This window comes from Macrosteles quadrilineatus, unplaced genomic scaffold (genome assembly GCF_028750875.1).
Source record: "Macrosteles quadrilineatus isolate MER2022 unplaced genomic scaffold, UCM_ALF_1.0 Scaffold_2__2_contigs__length_208266976, whole genome shotgun sequence".
Lineage (NCBI taxonomy): Eukaryota > Metazoa > Arthropoda > Insecta > Hemiptera > Cicadellidae > Macrosteles > Macrosteles quadrilineatus.
The window spans coordinates 137,282,158-137,301,803 of record NW_026542595.1 but is presented as its reverse complement, the minus strand read 5'-3'; the positions used below and the strand labels follow the sequence as shown (position 1 = coordinate 137,301,803).

General features: G+C 35.3%; 1 protein-coding gene across 1 annotated transcript; it reads right to left on the bottom strand.

The window, feature by feature from the left end:
• Nucleotides 1-1,206: 1,206 nt before the first annotated feature.
• On the bottom strand, nt 1,207-3,596 carry LOC128983959 (uncharacterized). Its single transcript, XM_054403238.1, has 2 exons — nt 3,482-3,596; nt 1,207-1,561 (listed from the first exon to the last, which is right to left on the bottom strand). The coding sequence occupies exons 1-2, from the start codon at nt 3,560-3,562 to the stop codon at nt 1,316-1,318; spliced, it is 327 nt and encodes a 108-aa protein (XP_054259213.1). The 5' UTR covers nt 3,563-3,596; the 3' UTR covers nt 1,207-1,315.
• Between the last annotated feature and the right edge of the window lie 16,050 nt (nt 3,597-19,646).

Genomic DNA, 19,646 nt, shown 5'->3' with positions numbered 1-19,646 from the left:
CCAAGGTATTTATCTCTTTGATCTCTTTTTGTCGTATAGTGCACTTTTACATTTGAAAGTATTTTGCATTTTATTTAGTTAACATTTGAAAAACAATGTTATTAATCATTAGAAGATAAAGGAGTGTAGACATACCCCTTGCTTACTTTTTATCCGAGATAGAAAGAACAACGAAAGTTTTAAAAATAACCGTTTGATAAAGTTTTAAAACATTATATTTTCAAGTGAGCTATAATCCACACATTTAATCGTTTATGTTGTTAACGGCAATTTGTCAGGTTAAACTGCCAAGGTACACATATTTTTGTTGTAAATTACATCGCGAACTAACTATGTATAAATTAAACGGTAATAAGTGCAACATAGCGACGTAGCTATGTACAATACAAGCAACATAGCTTGTAAAATGGTCAATATTTTGTTGAAAGTCAACAGTCTCTGGGTTGAGATTAACAACATTTTGGAATTTGTAAATCATAGAATCATGGAACTGTTAAAGCCTGGAAAATAAAATATGACAGTGATTTTTAACCTCAATTTGAATTTAATATAATTTTGGACCAATATGATGGAAAATTATCTGCTATATTGAAACTATAATCTTCTTATAATATAATTTAGTTTTAAAAATCTGTGTACAGCTAAATGTTAAGTTCTACTGGACCGATTTTATTATTTAAAGGGTCGTTGGAAAGCAAAATTCGTGTAGATTTGCAAATAATTATGAAAGTTTGTTTTTCTTGTGATTTATGGTGAAAAATAAACTAAACATGGTGTGAATAAGAAATACATTGAAAACAGGCTAGACAACTGTGCAACAACGCATTAACTGTCGGCAATAAAGTAAAGAAAACGGGGATACCAAAATTCTAAGGTTGTTTTTTTTTCATTAAAATTTGTCTCACAGTACTTTTAATTTGATGGGTTGCGTAAAAAACACTCTGTACAAACATAATAACTATAACTGGATTTCTCACTGTACATGATTTACTGTACTGTGCAAACATTGTTTCTATACTCGACAATCACGTATAGCAAGTACACCGCTCTACCCCACTCGCATTTACCGATTGTTTGCATGTTTTCAATAATATAGTAATTATAAGTGTCTGAACACACATATTTTTACATATATAATTTTCTTCGTCTTTTTTCGATTTCCATCACATATTCAACACATCCATGACAAGTAAAACGAGATTTAGATTTGATTTACAATTTATTTGATTTTCAGCTCTTCACAACAATTTTAACAAGAAGAGATAGTTTTGATTGTATTATGCCTATCAACTACTAGTAGCCTACATTGTGATCTCTATGAAGGCATTCCAGGCGGGGACGGCATTCCCTGTGGGGGCTGAGGCGGGGCTGGCATCCCCTGGGGCGGGGAAGGTACCTCTGGCATCGGGGGCATCTGTCTACGCACCCTGTCATGTACTACGTTCCTGGGAAGATCTTGCATGCCTACTGCTACTGTCTCTGGGTTCCAGCCTTCTACTTGGTCGTGTACCAAGTGTTTGCCCTCTTGTGACTGCCATGGGTACTCAGCTGCTGCGGTGGTCTGGAAAATGACGAGTTGAATACAATTTAGAACAGTAATAAAGTGGAAGGTCTTGTCAATAAAGTTGTAATGACACTTGTGCTAAAAGTGACCTCACATTTGAAAGAGTGACAGAATTCAAATATATAGGAGTGGCTATTGATCAAGCCAACCAAGAAATGGCTGAAAGCAACACAAGAATAATAAATGCCAACAGATGTTATTGGGCTTTACAAGGGCTTTTAAAAAGCAAACTACTCTCAAGAAAGACCAAGTTACGGGTCTATAAAACCATCATACAACCTGTAGTATTGTATGGGTCAGAATTATGGACAATGTCAAAACAGGCTGAAAAAAGCTTATGGTGTTTGAAAACAAAATTTTAAGGTGCATCTATGGTCCCATAAATGAAGATGGAATATGGAGAATACACACTAATAAAGAGCTTCGAGAGCTAAGCAAAGACCCGGACATAATAGCCCAAATCAAAAGCAGAAGACTCAGGTAGGCAGGCCATATTACAAGAAGAGAACAAAATGCAACATTAAAGCGATAAATGAAGGACTACCAAGAGGAAAGCGGCCGTTGGGACGACCACGACTTCGCTGGAAGGCCCAAGTGGAAAAGGACTTGAGAAGATTGGAGGCAGAGCATCAATGGATGTAAGACAGAGAGAGATGGCGAGGCATTGTTGGCGAGGCCAAAAACCTTCAGAGGTTTGAGTGGCATAATAGGTAAGGTAAGGTAAGATGTCAGTAGGCCTACCTATCAAGAATGAGTACTGCAGAATATTGATAGTTTACTTCAAAATCATTATTTCTACCACAAAAGGTATTAGGATTGATCACCCACCATTTTAGAGCAGTCACAAAAAATTAAACAATACAAATCACGATTGGGAGTTAATAAGATTCATCACATGCTCTAAATGAATTAATTTTGCCTTAAAAATAATTGTTATTAGTGTATAGTATTATTTTGCTACTAAGTATTTAGGTTTGCTACTTTTATTAGTAAATTAATAACGATTTAACTGTAAAAAAAAACAAAAAAACATTCTGATCTCAAGATTACTCTATAGAGAATTGTGGTGTGCCTACGTAAAAGGAATACTGTATGTGTTGCTTACTGTATACACAACCTGCATCTTTTACCGCAGGCACTTCGAATAACACTTTAGTTTTACAATTGGAAAAAGGTAAAAAAATATGATCTTTTTGCAACTGGGTTTTTTAATGTTTTAGGTAAGAGTTTACGCTACAGCCCTAATTTCTTCTTATGTGTTTTCATTGGAATAGGGATTATATGAAAATAGTTATTCTTATATGAAATATTTAGTTAGTAATTGAAAGCTATTTATTTCTTTTTATGAAATCCAATATTTCTAATAACAATAGTTATAAACAAAATCATTAAAAGTCTTATTAAGATTTGAAATATATGTCGATTTTGATCGAATTATTTCTTTAAATATAACCTTACGATGTGCCTAAAAAGCTTAGTATTTTATAAGCGACATGAACAAACAAATGTTTTAGACCAAAATATTGTCATGTTTAGGCCTTAACTTAATATTTCATATTGAATATATCTACGGAATAAATCCCATCTAGCTCAACATATTTTTTAAATATAAAGTTATATTCAATACATATGCCTAACTTTACACTCATTTACTTATGTCAGTAATCCTGAAGAAATCAAGAAAAGTATTGTGTTTAAATTTAAGGTTGAAATTAAGTTTCAGAAATTAATTTATTAAAGCTGTATCAATCTCTAGAGGTATTTTTTTCATTTTTCCTTATTCCGTCTTCAAGATTGGATGAAAAGTGTGAAGTAGGTACTAAAACATGTGCGTATCGACAGCTACTGGAAAGAATTCCAATAAAGCAGTTAACTCTAGTAGTAATAAATAACAGCGTACTAATAAAAAAGTCTTACCAAAGCAACAGCAAACAGCAAAGTCGTCGCGAACAAAATTACGTTGTACATATTGTCGAAGTACTGTACTATAATGGACATATTGTCACAGGGGCTAGTTATATACCAAAATCGACCTTCATCATATCACACATTTGTGGAAATAAAGGTCACATTTGCGTGACAACCTTAATTAACCTTGCTGGATGTGTTACGTTTTTTACCACCATCCGGTAAACTCTCTTCTAGGTTGATTTGATTGTTGATAGTATTCATCCTGTAGGATGTCCTCTTAATGTATAAAAATCAAATGTCTGTGTATTTGCATTTTATCGCGTAAAAATGCCTATTAGTATTACTTGAAAATTTGTATTACTGTAATTGGTTTCCAAATAATAAAAAAACATTGTAGGTCGATCATTTAATTGCATGTCCAGGCCCACTATATAGCAAATCAACTTGTAGACAAGTTTTCGGACAGAATTTAGATGAAAAGCTTTCTCATTCTCCAACCTATTTTTAACATACCATTTTGGAACTAATGATCTTGAGCAAAAAATACTTTCAATCATTAAAAAAACTATAATTTAATTCATATCTTGCTCTTCATTTACGAAGTTGATCCTGAAAACTGAACTACTTCGTCTTAGTCGTGGTGTCATAAATTTGTTTAAACCCCGTGTACTTAAAGCTCTCCGTTATATGTCAAATGGATTATTTACCTGCATTCTATCGTGTGGCCAGTTTCGTATCATTGTCAGACTATTGAAGTTTCGTTCTTAATGACCTATTATCATGCAAGTGAATTTTCACCACACTATGATGTTTTTAGCTGTTTTACATACGTTAATTGGTGGCTGAAAGCTGCGTTTTGCTGGCCATGCCAGCTGTCATCGTTATTTGGGGACCGAGCAGGTTTTTACATCCCTAGGGCCGCAAAATCAGCTGCCCGCTACGTAAAACATGAAGGCATATTAAATACACAATCAGTATCCATAGCATTGCAATAGAATTATTTTATTGTCACCGTTGCCTAGCAACTATTTACTATTATTTTTGCTGATTCCTCAAATTATTTCTTCACATAACCTTAAAGTTGTAGTTGTGTTGACTATCAGTGTGCATTATTATTGTGGGGAATAGTGGTAATAGGGTATAATGTGGTGAAAAATAGCGTTCGTACCACGGACAGAAATGAATTTGCAGCTCTCGATCGTTTTAAGTTCTCGACTATCTCGAACCGGAAAAACCTCATTTTCGGCCCTAGGTACGAAATATACTATTCCGATTTTGAATTTATCACAAGGAAACCAAATCGGATAAAATTTTAAAGGGCTTGTAACAAACCTAGTTTAAAGATACTTATCGGAATAAGCTTGACATACTACAGGTAAAATAAGCGCTTACATAGTAGATCCACCGTGCTCCAGACGAGGGTGCGGGAATTTAACTTCATTCTTTAAAGCAGTAACACACCCACCATTGATTCGAGAATCAAAACTTATTGGGCTTTTTTAAATATTAAAATCGCCTTTGGTTGGAATCGATCAGGTATATGGGCATGATCACGAAAAGTAAATTTAAATGAAACGCATGCATATAATATTACGTTTGTTGTTTTCGTTGTGATGATAAAAAAAAACTCTGTTTAAAAATTGAGGTGGTTTGGGTGGAAGTTCCCTCAATAATTTCTTTTGCTTATTATATAACTAGATGTTTGCCCGTTCTACGTACGGGAATCTTGTAGTAAGTTAAAACCTTATATTCAGAACAGGAGTTGGTTTGCATATTTAGTGTGCATTTTTCCAGATATGATGGCAAAACTATAATCGTTTAGGAATACATATAAACCTTCTCAAATACAATATCTGACAGTTTCAAAGCCAAAATGAATGCTTCGCAATTAAATGTCACCCGATCGTGTTAGTCCATATTTTATATCTAACGATGAAAGAAATTGCTTTACAGTATATATCTATGAGGCATAGCCCTAAGGTAGGCCTGTAATTGAAAGTTACTTTTCACACTGGTTAAAAGTAGTTTTACTACCTCAACCTCACTACTGCACACTTTATTCGGGTTGAAATTTTTATTAACAATGGTGCTCTTGTCTTTTCCACGAAAAATAAGGACATTAATGCGTTACCAATAGACATACACACACAAATACAGAATTGAGTCCACACAACATTTTGGAGTCCAGACAGAAAACGCTAAAAATTATACAGTAAGACATCAATTAAATTTAATAAGCAATAAGGTGCAGTGTTTATAAATAAATATTGAAAATAGTGATGTGTTTGTATGTAAAAATGATTCTTACTGCTACCACCGGTTCTAAAGAAAAGTAGCAGTATCAAAAACCAACGTTTACATTTGAGAAAAGATGTTAACATATTAATGACAGTTTGAAGAAACCACCTTTATCCAAACAAAGGTTTCTTATTTAAAAGATTACGTAATCTCAAAACGATAATCGGTACATATATCTAGCAAACATTTGGAGGAAATGTGACAAAAAACGCACAAATCCGGGGTTTTGTACGTTTGTAGTTTTATTTCCTAAGTAGGAAAATTACCGATATCGTTGTCGAAATGTAAGTAAGTAGAAACCAAAAGTGACACATTGGATAAGCGAGTTTAGCTACATCTGTTAAGTTAAACCTCTGTTACGGTACGATCACAGCGAAATCAGAAAGATCTTCCAAGATCGCAGCAACATCCACGATCACCCACTGCAGTTGTGATTTTTTACTTTTATTTGCACTTAACACAACTGTAACACAACTGTCCTTGAAGCGCCGTCAATGAGTGGAAACCTTTGTAAGCTACGGTATTGGTGACGATGATTGAAAAATGTAAGTTTCCTTGTACTAATACAACACTGATTCACGGCATTTTCCCCGGTTATCACTCAAGAACAATCGTTGCACTTGCGATTAATTAAACCGGTTAAGTAAGGCACAACGTTTTTAATCTCACTTGGTTTGGATGTGCTGACAAAACTTGATCGGAAATGGTTGCGATATTTGTAAACAACTTTGAATGTAAAAATATCAGTGACAGCTAGAAGTGAGAACTAATCCAAACAGCTGATCGTTATTTCATCAAATATAATAGTAAACATTGGGAGAAAATTTGACAAAAATCGAACGAAATTGGGTTTTTGGTGGTTTGTTATTTTGTTTTCAAAGAAGTGAAGTCATGTTTTTATAGCCAAAGACACTCTCACCAATTCAGTAAATACAGAAAAATGATTAGAACCTTGATCGGTACTCTAGTTTTCTAGGAATAGGCCGCGTAAAATGACATATTGGCGTTACAGACGGAGTCACAGAATGGGCAGACAGACATACAGACAGAAATTGAGATAAGACTCGTTTCGGCTTTCTTAGGCTATGAAACGTAAAAATAACCAAAAACTGCATGATTCTAAGCAATGTACAGACAAAACTGTAATTTTATTTATATAGATGGTGCAGCTGATTTATGTTTTGACTCCCAAGGGAATTTGAGGGGAATGGTTTTATTCCACCATGTGTTGACCGGGTCAATGATCTACATTATTTGTACACAATTTTAACTTAAGGATTCTCTATTTTTCGTTCACCCGGGACACACAGAAACCGCACTACTGTATTCTACAATACCAAACGACTACGGGGTTTGAAGACCAATCAGTAACAACAATCAACAAATTGTTGTTTAGTAAATGAATCCCATTTTTTGTAATGACTTTACAGTTATCGGTTCTAGGACTTCCAGTTGTCTGTTTGTGAAATGTCTGAAGATGATGACACCCTATCCTCTCACTGACCCTTGGCGCTTTCTTCCTCACATTTCCTCCACTTTCACAGTCATGAGCCGCGCCACTGCCATCGGCATCTCGTCGCCGCTCGCGCTTGGTACGGCTGCCACTGCCTCCGAGATTGTGGGTGAAAGGACTGCGGGAGAAATGACACTGGTTCTACAACTAGGCAACTTTACGATAAACCTTATCATAAACACCATAAGACGGTACACTTATATAAAATATCTTTCTAATAGAAAATCTCAAACTATGTTTAGCTAATAAATTATTTCTAAACTTTTTTCATCGTGATTTAGCCTCCGGATAACCAATATTTCAATAAAGTGGATTAAATACCTGCATAAAAGTTATCCAAAATGTTGCTCACGGCAACCGGTCCCAATCCACAATAGGGATCTTCATCAGGCCGAACAGGATGTCAAAACATTTTTTATATTCTTGCGAAGGTCGTCAAAAGGCGTAAAAAACATGCACACATAGTCACAAACACGAAACACGGACATTTACCACTAAAGACACGGCCGAAACTATTGCGACGACTCATCCCCGGCGAAGGTATAGTCTAGACATGTTTTGACATCCTGATCGACCTGATGAAGATCCCTACTGTGGATTGAAACCGGTTGCCGCGAGCAACATTTTGGATAACTTTTATGCAGGTATTTAAACCACTTTATTTGTAAAAATTTTTTGTTTGAATAAGTATTTGTTAAATAAATATACTTACCAGTTATATGGAATCCCTATTGTATTTTTGAATGAAGTATTGAGTTAGATTAGTAATTGACTTAGCAAAACGGTCGTGCGTTTATTTATTTGTATTCAAAATTTATTGAACATAATATTGTGAACGTAGTTGAAAGATAGCTAAAAGAAATCTTTTTATTGGTGTTGGTTTATTGAATGTTTTAAAAATTACATTTATATGATACAGTATAAATGCAAGCCAAAATTCAGGCTACAGATAAACCGTCTCGTAAATATTCTATCGTCCCTATGTTAAAGCTGCACTTTTCAGATGCAGCTTTTCGTCATAATATTGAAAGTAAGTACCGATTGTGTAATTTGGTTGTAACTTAATTGATACATTATTTGTTACATCATAGATCGACGTATCGGTAGTAAGTATTAATATTTAGACTAATGGCGAAATGATTGAATCATTTACTAAACAGCTGCTTGTTTGGATTAGTAAAATTGAAAACAAGTTGGAAATCGTTTTAAGAGGTTATCTTTACACTAAAGGCATTTTCGTTTTCTTACTTTTGCTTAAACAATAGTCTAATATGACGTAAATATAGTTCATAACATGAATAAAAGTGTTTTTCAATCCTCGTTAATGTTGGAGAAACTTGAGCTCGGGTCAAAAAGAGACACTTTACGCCCTAGTGATTGAAAAAAACTATAGTTCAATTGTACTACCAACAGATTAAGTTACTTTAAAATCCGCGTTCTATCTTGTACACCAATGAGACAAACTTATTGTTATTTCGCAACTAAAATCAAACCTTCTATATCAAATACATCGAATTCATGACTATCATTTGAATTTTAATTGTATATTTTTACAAAACCACAACTGGTTCACACATAACCCAAAGTCTTGGAACACCTCTTAACACTAATGCAGGACTCGGTAGTAATTATGGTGTCGTTTAGATTCGGGGTCGACTGGCGAAAGAAGTGTTTACATAAGCACAGATGTTGGAAATCGGAAAAGTGAAGAGAAGGTAGAGATTGGCGTTTGAGCTTAAACACCTCGTTTGGCCTTCGACCTAGCTACTTTGACTTCTGCCACCCGTACGTTTTCACCCTGTAACAGTTAGTACATATGTGAAGGTCCTTTTGATATTTTACATTGATTTTGCAAGCATCACTTTATAAATATAATCCTTTTTCTTAGTGTGGGTAAGTAAAATTGCTATTCTTGTTAAAAAAGTAGGTATTTTAGTAACTCGTAGGTCCAAAAAGGCACAGTTACAGTACGCCTACACTTTTCAGAAACTTCTGACTGCAATGACGATGCTTTTACAGATTCGACTATGATTATATTTTGTAGTCCACTACGCATTAAGTAGTTAGAGTATTGTAAGGAGGTGGTGCGGATGAGTGACCTGGGCACACCTATAATATAGTCGAGTAAATCTTCGAAAATATTGCTACGTCGATGCCTTAGATGCGAATGTGATTTTTGTAGCCTACTATACGTGTCAATAGCTATACAATTGTTATTGGAATAGTGCGTAAGTTATTCGGACAATTGCAAGTAGCTTGTACAGCATTGGTCCAAATTCTTAAAGATAATACAGCTACGAAGGTGTTTTCACATGTGTTTGTAATTGATTGCAGGTAACTGAGCTCATCAATACAATATGTGACGAGTAACACGTAACACCGGGGGAAATGGAGGCGATGCCACAGTATTCAAGTAACATTGTCAAACATTGAGATTTGGAGTTTCAGCAATTACAGTTTTTACACTAACAGATGAAACAAATTCCAAACAGACCGGGTTATTGCGGCACTCTCCAACTCCCAGACCACCTCCACCGTGATCAGTTTTCTATCGGATTTATTCTCAGTTACGTGGCTCCTCCTGACCTCCAGGGCGAAGATCAACTCCACTCCGACCCGCGACTCCTTTCTCCTACTTCCGGCGCCGCAAGGTCCGTCCGGGGCTTACGTCACTGCAGGAGGTTTATGGAATCTCATTCCGCCAAGGAGGATCATCACTTGGTGATTGAGGAACTCATCGCTTCCTTGGTGACTAAGCGGTCGTTGAATGACCTCAGTGAGGAAACGTGATTAGCATTGTGTTTACCTCAAGTATTAGCTTTTGAAGTGTCGTACAGGATTTGAATGATTGGAGGTTATGTATATTTTAGGACTTTCCATCTAAAACCCACATAGGAGTGGGGACCCGAAAGGTTAAAATAATGTAAGATAGGAGGAGTGTGAAACATTCAAGATATATACAAAGAAATTTAGCTTTGCATAAAACTATGTTAGACTACCGCAATTTTAAATAAGCTGCAAGAATAATTTGCTAGTGATATAGTGCTTAGAGCTTAAGTACTATCCAATAAGTAATATTAATAAATAATAGTAGTAATTACGAGAGAAACGTAAAACCTTTTGTAGCAAGATAATTAGTGGTTATAAACGCAACTCTCCGACTGTTCACCTCACACTCCTTCCTTGAACTATCCTTGCCTCTTCATCCTTAAGACCAGTCATACACCACGTTTGGAAATGTACACTTGTATTCATTGACTTAAAATACTGTACCTACATTCGCATGGTCACCATCTCAAAGTAAAGTATTAAAGTATTTATGTTTCTATTGTGTGCATACGATTGTAAATGTAACAGCCGGCCAAAACTGTGGCCACATTTTTAGGTGCTTTCTACCACTGTCTGGGTTCTCTGTTGTCGTTGTTTCTGTAACCCAAATGTTTTTTTTTAAAGGTACAGTTTACCACTGTGGTCTTGGTCCATTGAAATTATTACCATAATATTTAAATCAGGCAGACGAACCACGTAAATATAACACCCTATACCCAATCCAAAGTTGACTATAAAACACTGTGGTATTTTAGCATATAGTTTTCGGGAAAAAACTGCATATAAAGATAAACTAACAGTACCTGGGGACCAAGCTTTTCTAAGGGAAAATCATTAGTTTACTCAGAAAGTGGTCTTAATATTGCAGATACATTAATCCATTTTCAAACTTCACACTGCTCACCTTTACTACTTCCTTCACCACTTCATTTTAGGATTGCAGATACCTTAATCTAATTGTCATAAACAGATCCCATACTGCACACTGCTAGCCTTTACTACAATATATCGAGTAATCTTTGCTCAATAGTAACAACTGATATTTTCCCTTTTGTACTGTATTTTGTAATTTGCTAGTATACTGTGGGTGGCTTTAAATAAACTTTAAACAACATTTGAAGAAAATTGTCGACGCCGTTTTTTGAGATCTTTGTGCAAACATACATACATACATACAAGCAAACATTGCTCATATTAGAGTATAGTCTTAAGCTCGATATCTGACAATACTCTCTATGAGACGTAGAGAGTGCAGAATGTCCTAGTGTAGACAGCTGTCCTGTTTTACGTCTTTAATAAAAGTGTACCCAGCTGTCCCTAATTATTGGGCTTTAAATATGTTCCTGACTGATGAAACAGCTGATGCTACAAAGATCATCTTACAACATTTTACACTCCTCCTTCACTCATTTGGGTTAAAATACGCGTTTCCATCTCAACTAATTGATAACTGATCAAACTTTTCCCAACGCAGGCTAAACCAGGAACCCTCTGCAAATGGCGGGTGCAGCGTGGTTGTAGGAAGAGCCTACCTAGCGTGTCCGTGGGACTATCCATTGTTGTGGATGCACCTTTCTAACTACAACACGTAACTTCGACCGTGGAAAACACCGGGAATATATTACGTAAATTAGAGCTATAAATTGAGGTTGTTTGGTTTGTAGTTGAGCTCTAATCTACGGAAACAATTATCTTGTACATAAGTACCTACTTAAGGTATATAGGTTAAGCTTCCTGAAGCAGAAATAGGATTTCAATGTTTGAACTAAGGGTTAAATTGGTTTGATACTTTTAATACTTTTTAATGAAATGGTTTCTCAAGAAAGAAATAGATTCTCGCAAATTGTTAGTTATCATAGTTGGTATTTATTTCTTAATAAAATAGGCTTCGCCTGTACCTGCCCTATACTGGACTACTGGAAAACAATAAGTACTCCATATTATTATAAGTGTGCGTACATTTTATTTGTATGATAATTTGTATCCATATTAACAAAAATGAAAATTACTGTTTCGTTTGAACTAATGAAAATTTATTCGTAAATAGTTCTTAATTGCATTATTTGATACCATTTATTAATTGTCCTCTAGTGTACAGAATGATTCAAACTAGTTAGTTCGCTAAAGCTTTTGAGTTCTTTAAGCTGTACTGTAAGCCTACCTGAACCTTGATGATAACAGTGTGGAAATACTAGGAACTTTTTTTATTTAACTCGTGAGATTAAAATACTTACCAGAGTAAGTACCAAAACGTTGGATGTCCACATACCAAAACCAGATGCGACAATGCAAAAGTATACTCTATTACTTAATATAATTAAACTAAGTGTATATCACTGTTTCGACAGCAAAATTGCCTCATCTTCCCATTTAGTCTAATCAAGAAGATTCATGGGTTTGGGTTATTTTGTAAAATTCCTTGACAGCTTTCTTCCCAATACTGTTTAGGATACTGAACGTTCTGTTGAATATTATCACGGCCTGATATTATAAAGCTAAATATCTGTCAGAACTTCATTCCAACACGGAGAACGGAGGAATGATCACTTTACTTGCCCAGCCACTTCACCACTGCCTAGGCTAGCAATGCCACCGACGCACTTCCGCGGCAAAAAACTATTGCATAGCAGGATTTTTGTGGAAACAAGAAGTTAGAAAGCCGGAAACCTCACCACTTTAGAAACCGGACCTAGCGCAAAAGTGGAAAAAATATCCTGCTCCTTTAATTGTTTTGATAAAAAATACCCCGCCGCTAAGCAATTTTGCACTTGTCTGAATGGTAATACAAAATATCATTGAATATGAGAGTTTTATTCTCTATTTAATAACTTAATATTTAACGAGTACTGAGCTTTGCTGCTACAGGGACATAAAAATGAAAACGTAAATTTTTCCGGGTTTTACCGAGGGCAATTATTTAACTCACTAAAAATCATGTGCTGTGTAACTTGTAGTTATTTATTACAATTTTTCCATTTTGGGAAAGAAATTATCGTTCACGAATTTGGAATTCGTTATGAATATTCGTTTAAATATGGCTTGGCTGGAAGCTCTATTGTAACGAAATGTAACAACTGTCCTCGTTTCAATAATTAACCACCACTGAATTTAAACACTTGAAAACTATTATTTAAAAGTTTGAATTTTGAAGATTAAAATAATATTTGTTTATTTTGGGTCTAATTTTTTTTAAAAAGTTTGTACATTAAAATTAATTACACTTCACATTTTTAAACACGTTAACAATATTCAATGAGTTCATAAAATCTAACTTTTGAATATTTTACCATCCAATGCACAAAACCGAAACAACAGCTTTGGATTTAAAACTTTTTGTTTAAATTGTTGTAATTGTTTTACGGGCCTACAGTACATCTCGAAAATGTGCTAACAGTTCCATCGAGTTGAAAATCTGACACTGAAACTCACAGAATCAGCGAGCTCAAACTCTTGACACTGAAACTCACAGAATCAGCGAGTTTAAAATCTAACACCGAAACTCACAAATGCCTGAGGCCTTTCACCTCACTCTCTCCGAAACTAGTTGCTTGTCAATTATTATCGCTTACGATTCCCATATCAATCCGTCCCCCACTCCCCACTACTATGTTTCTCTTCTTCGTACGTTACGTAATCACATACGTGTAGTGGTGTAACGTGTTTATGTTGTGTTTTTATCTGTATTGAATGTCTGGGATAATTTGAAAGAAACTGCTTCCCTGCCAGTTTTGTGAGGTAACAAAACTAGAATCGGAAACTGGTAGGTTTCGGTTTCGAGGATGTGGTTGAGTGTTCTCCAGCTAGTTGGATTCTTTGCTGGATGTGTACTTTTGTCACTGTCTACGCCAATGGAATTTTATGTGAACGAACTATAAGCGCTTTTAATATAAGTCTGTCCTGTACGAACCAATCAAAGTTTAGTGAATACTGTGGGGACCCAGGTCAACATTCACACGAAATTTCCGAAACACTATTACTGCACTGAGCTAATCAGTATTGGCACTATTAGTAGGGACAAGGGTTTGAACTAATTTAGTAAATTGTATTAGTTGGCTTTATTATTAAGCCATATTTTTAAATAAAGCCCCTTAAGTTTCGTTTGGTCATTGTAATAGTGCTTGTTAGTTTTAACGATTGGTTTATGTTTTTGTATTAAAAAACTGTCTTTTAAGGATTTTTTTTAACTAACACAGTACACTTTGACAATTTTGGACTGATGTTTCTGCATTTTTTGCATTTTTTTTGAGACTGCATGATATTCTAAAAATATTTGCGAAGTACATTGTTTAACATGTATAGCAGCAGTCTCAGATAGAACGCCTGCGATTGTTGAAACGCAATAGTGATGCTCCGCTCAAATTGCCTAAACAGACAAACCAGGCGCTATCGCCACTCTGGTCCGTGTACTACCATTTATGTAATTAAGGGGAGTCGGTTGACCCCCGGGCAAAAACAAATCAATTTTTTTCTTACTGATACTTGTTCCCCTGCTCATTCCGGTTAATTTGAGACCTAAAACATTAAAATATATTCAGTAGAAGTTGAGTTATATATTTCTTTGTAAATTGATGACAAGTATGTTTCGCAGACAATTTGGGCTGCTCCAAGTGACTGTTGTTGTCTTTAAACGACGATTACCGAAAAACGGGTGTTTTTCCACATAAGGTACTTTTTCTCTGTAACCTAAAAAAGAGATATCTTGTTATTTTTTTATTGTTCCTTTTTTAAGTGCACATAAACAGACGGAGAGATATTTTAGGTTTTAATAACAGCAAAATTACAAATACAGTTATTTCATTAAAAAACATAGATTTTTTATCGTATTTAAAAAATATATTATTAATATCCCTCCGTTAAAGTGTGCCCAGCAAGTGTGCCTTTTGAAAGAAAAAAAAGAATTATTGCAATATCTTAAATAGTTTTCGAGAAAATGTACCTTGAATTTGCTTATTTCACATAGGGAAGATAGGGCCAACCGACTCCCTATTTATGAATTCCAGTGAGATGCAATTTGGTCAATGAGGTTATTTGTAGGTGTAAAATTAAATAAAATGTAACATTTTGAAAAATTCCAATACAGCCTCCTCTAATATAAAGCCGCGGTGAGACCAATATGGAAACTCCGCGGACCTGGACTACCGAAACAGCTGTTTGCACTGGTGCGTCTGCGGAATGTTTATGTTTACACTATGTTATTTCCGTTATTAATGTGTCAATCTCACAGACATTATTGCACGCAATGAAAACGCAAGAAAGTCTTTTAGTTTGGGAAATGTTATTTACACTATGTTTTTATGTCGTATTACGTCAAGTGAGCATGTAGGCCTACGCCATTAATTGGGAATACTCATAACATTTAACCCTCCAAACTAAATACCTGTTTCCCCCTGTGAATTACTTGTAAGCTTCCTTGTACACACAAATTTCATATTGCATAATGGACAAATTGTACGTTTATGTCCTTATTAAGTTTATATCCTTATTAAATTTATACCCTTTTTGAACATGCAAAGGATAAGGATATTTACTCTGAGACACAACATTCAAACATTCAATAATGCAACTCGTGATCATTCACACAGAAATTCCAAACATATAATCGCCATATTACATCAGCGCCGCCTGTCGGAGAAAGCAATAATGTCTTCCCTCTGTTTCTGCTCGAGGCTGAAGATCATCTGATGTTCCGGCAAATTAGCAAGCTTCCGGCACAAACCATGACATGACACGTTTTTACATCTTTTACAATATCCTCATTGTTCTTCACGATTTTTAAATGCCAAGAGAATTCACGATTGTTGAACTAAGTGAGGATGTAGGCTTAGTGGGAGTGATTTAAATTGATCTCTATTTTGACATCAAGTTTCCGGATGTTTTTAGATATAATAAAATTTGCTATGAAAAATTTTGCGATAGATTACCTACAATTATGCAACTATGCAGTTGACGACGATGATGACAAAACTGACAAAATAAATTAATTTACGACAATATACAAAACTTTGAGCGGTATTGAAAGAAGTATTTTCGTAATATTAAATCCGTATACCATTGAAGGCATACCGCGCACCCAAAGGTTATTTCAAAGTACATCCATATTATACATTATATCAAAATACTTGCTTTATTTCATAGTTTGTAAACAAGATCCATCCCACCCAAAACATAAAATTTCGTGTGGTAGTAACCTCTAGAGATCACTAAATTTAAGTTAAATGGTTGATATTATGGATTAGATGACTTGATGTTTTAGACTGATATAGACTGTAGAAGTCTGAAACTATATTAGTGTACCACTGCAAAGAACCACTTGACGAAGCCAGGTAATATAAACCATTTAGCTTAGAACATAAAAATTAAAAACCTCTCAATAAAGTCCACATCATTCAAAACAAGAGGCATTATAAAGACAGTCCAAACATACAAAAGACAGACTCCAGAGATACTTCATAATAAATTCACAATCGTAAACATTCTTCCCCAAACTTTGACGGAAGCCAAATCTGACAATCTTTATGACAATGGCTTCATCGCCAAACTCGGCCTGTCAGTGGCTCGTCAGCTGGTCACCCGCGGCGTGACCTTGTGACCCCGCAGTTCCCGCCATTACGCAAGCGCGGTCACTCGGCTTATGTCACGTGACCTCTTCCGCCTCTTACGCATGCGCACTGGGTTCCTCCTTCCCACGGAATAGCCGGCGCAGGTGTTCATGCCCATCACGGTATTGTCTTCCACGAAGATTAAAATTACAATTTTGTTTTATTTGTCAGACTAGATAATTAATAGTCCAGTCAATAAAGGGGTTGTAGAGGACATGGAGAGGGGGAAATTTTTTTTCTGCGGGAATGTGTTCGGGGTAGTTAGAAGGTAAAAATACCAAAAGTCCCCACCCCTGGCCCTGCTGCTTCAGCGGGGGGAGGGGGGGGAAAGACCCCATTTTTTAGTTTTTTACTTCTAGACTGAAAACCGTGCATCGTACGGAAAAAATGTAAATTATAAAAAGAAAGATGATAAAATTCTCTACAAGAATGGTTATATTCATTTCTTATGTATATGCATTAGTTTTAAAGATATTCACAAAAAAAGATAAAAATTATTTTCTAAATTGATTTTTCAGATGTTTTTTTTTTCAAATAAATTCATATAACCGATTAGCCTGCTGTTGTTTTACATTAATAAGGATAGAAAACAGGTTTTGGAGCACAAACCTATATAATATAATATATCCATCGTATATATTGTGTTAAGAATAGTTTATATAAATTTAAATAAGTTTTGTATATTTGTCATGGAAACAAGTAATTTTGGCATGATTATTACACTAAAAATGAAAAATATTATGTTTGCAGCTACGTTTGTCCATGTTTATTTATAACAACTACCGAAACCAAGACTTTTAATACTATTGTTCGTGATCTGACTCACTTGGGACGAGAGGGTCCGACTTATGTCCCAAAAACAGGTGCCATCTGGAAGTGAAAACAACCATCTAGGACATCTCCACCATTCAATTCTTGTTGATTAGACTCAATATTGGCTATCGAAGTGATAATGCGGTGTAGGCTTATATATTCTACATCTTCCTCATTCATCAGAATGGGCATTCCATGTAAAAAGTTCCCTTAGCAGTTCTGGCATAACGGCCAACGAGGAACAATTAATGGACATTTCATTGCATGCACAAATTTCGCATGTGACACTGTTATAATCTTTAGTACATTTGCAAAAAACTTGGTTAAGAGATTAACTGTTCCTGGTTACTATAATTTCGGTGTCGCTGTTCAAATGAATACTTACTGACCAGTGGCGGTCCCTATGGTGTGTCCCTGGTGTGGGCGGGGGGGTGTATCCTCTCCAAAATATTGTATAACCTAACATAAATACTAGTAGCTTGAAGATATTTTAGAGCTGAAATACTATAAAACTATACGTTATTATGCTTTAACTTCCAAATTAAATGCTGGGACCGCCACTGCTACTGACTTTTTCAATCTGTAGCGTCTTTCTTGGTCTGCCATATTCGTGCAGTTTTTTAATTGCTATGGTATTAAACAGAGTAGCCTTTTTGGTCTTTATCATACTACTCTCAATAAATAAAGGGAAATGGAGCAAGTTCAAATCGTAACAATCCTTTAAATCTTGATAACTTTTTTTTAACTTATACAAATCCTTTGAAACAGAATTAAAGGTTTTGCTGCAATGTTTTAATCATTGATATCGATGGTTGAACACACAGAGGACAATGGGAGAGCCATATTTTCCCGTGACAGCTTGTTGTCTGTAAATGATTACAATTTGATTAATTACTCGCAGACTACGTAATACAGCATCGTAAAGTTAACGGATTCATCTCCTACAACCCCAGATTGTAGCAATAAAAGATGTACATGCAATGAAATGTCCATTAAATGTTCCTCGTTGGCCGTTATGCCAAAACTGCTAAGGGGACCGTTTAAATAGAATGCCAATTCTGATAAATGAGGATGATGAAGAATATATACACTGCACTCTCACATCGATAGCAGATATTGAGTGTAATGAACAAGAATTGGATTAAAAGGCAAATCCTTCGAAACAGAATTAAAGGTTTTGCTACAACATTTTAATCATTGCAATATCAATGGTTGAACTCACAGAAGACAAAGGGAGAGCCATATTTTCCCGTGACAGCTTGTTGTCCGAAAATGATTACCATTTGATTAATTACTTGCTGACCACGTAGTAGAGCATCGTAACAGTTAACGGATTCATCTCCTACAACCCCAGATGCTATTGACATAATGTCTTAAGTTTCAGGGAAGAGTGGGTGATTTTAAAACATTGCTGTCAGTTTAGAAATATATGACATTTCATTATTTGTATCATTTCATCAAGGACAACTCTGTTTGGAAAACCAACTACCCTCAAAAATGTGGGGTTAGGAGCTCAAAAAGGTAATCTGTTCCCATTTTTAACCAATGAACCACCTAACCCACGAGAAATGTTGGACTTGTTTTTTTGCAAATATACTAAAGATTGTAGCAATAAAAGATGTGCATGCAATGAAATGTCCATTAATTGTTCCTCGTTGGCCGTTATGCCAGAACTGCTAAGGGAACTTTTTACATGGAATGCCCATTCTGATGAATGAGGAAGATGAAGAATATATAGGCCTACAACGCATTATCACTTCGATAGCCAATATTGAGTCTAATCAACAAGAATTGAATGATGGAGATGTCCTAGATGGTAGTTCCAGTTCCAATGGCACCTGTTTTTGGGACATAAGGCGGACCCTCTCGTCCCAAGTGAGTCAGATCACGAACAATAGTATTAAAATTCTTGGTTTCGGTAGTTGTTTTAAATAAACATGGACAAACGTAGCTGCAAACATAATATTTTTCATTTTTAGTGTAATAATTATGCCAAAATTACTTGTTTCCATGACAAATATACAAAACTTATTTAAATTTATATAAACTATTTTTAACACAATATATACGATGGATATATTATATTATATAGGTTTGTGCTCCAAAACCTGTTTTCTAT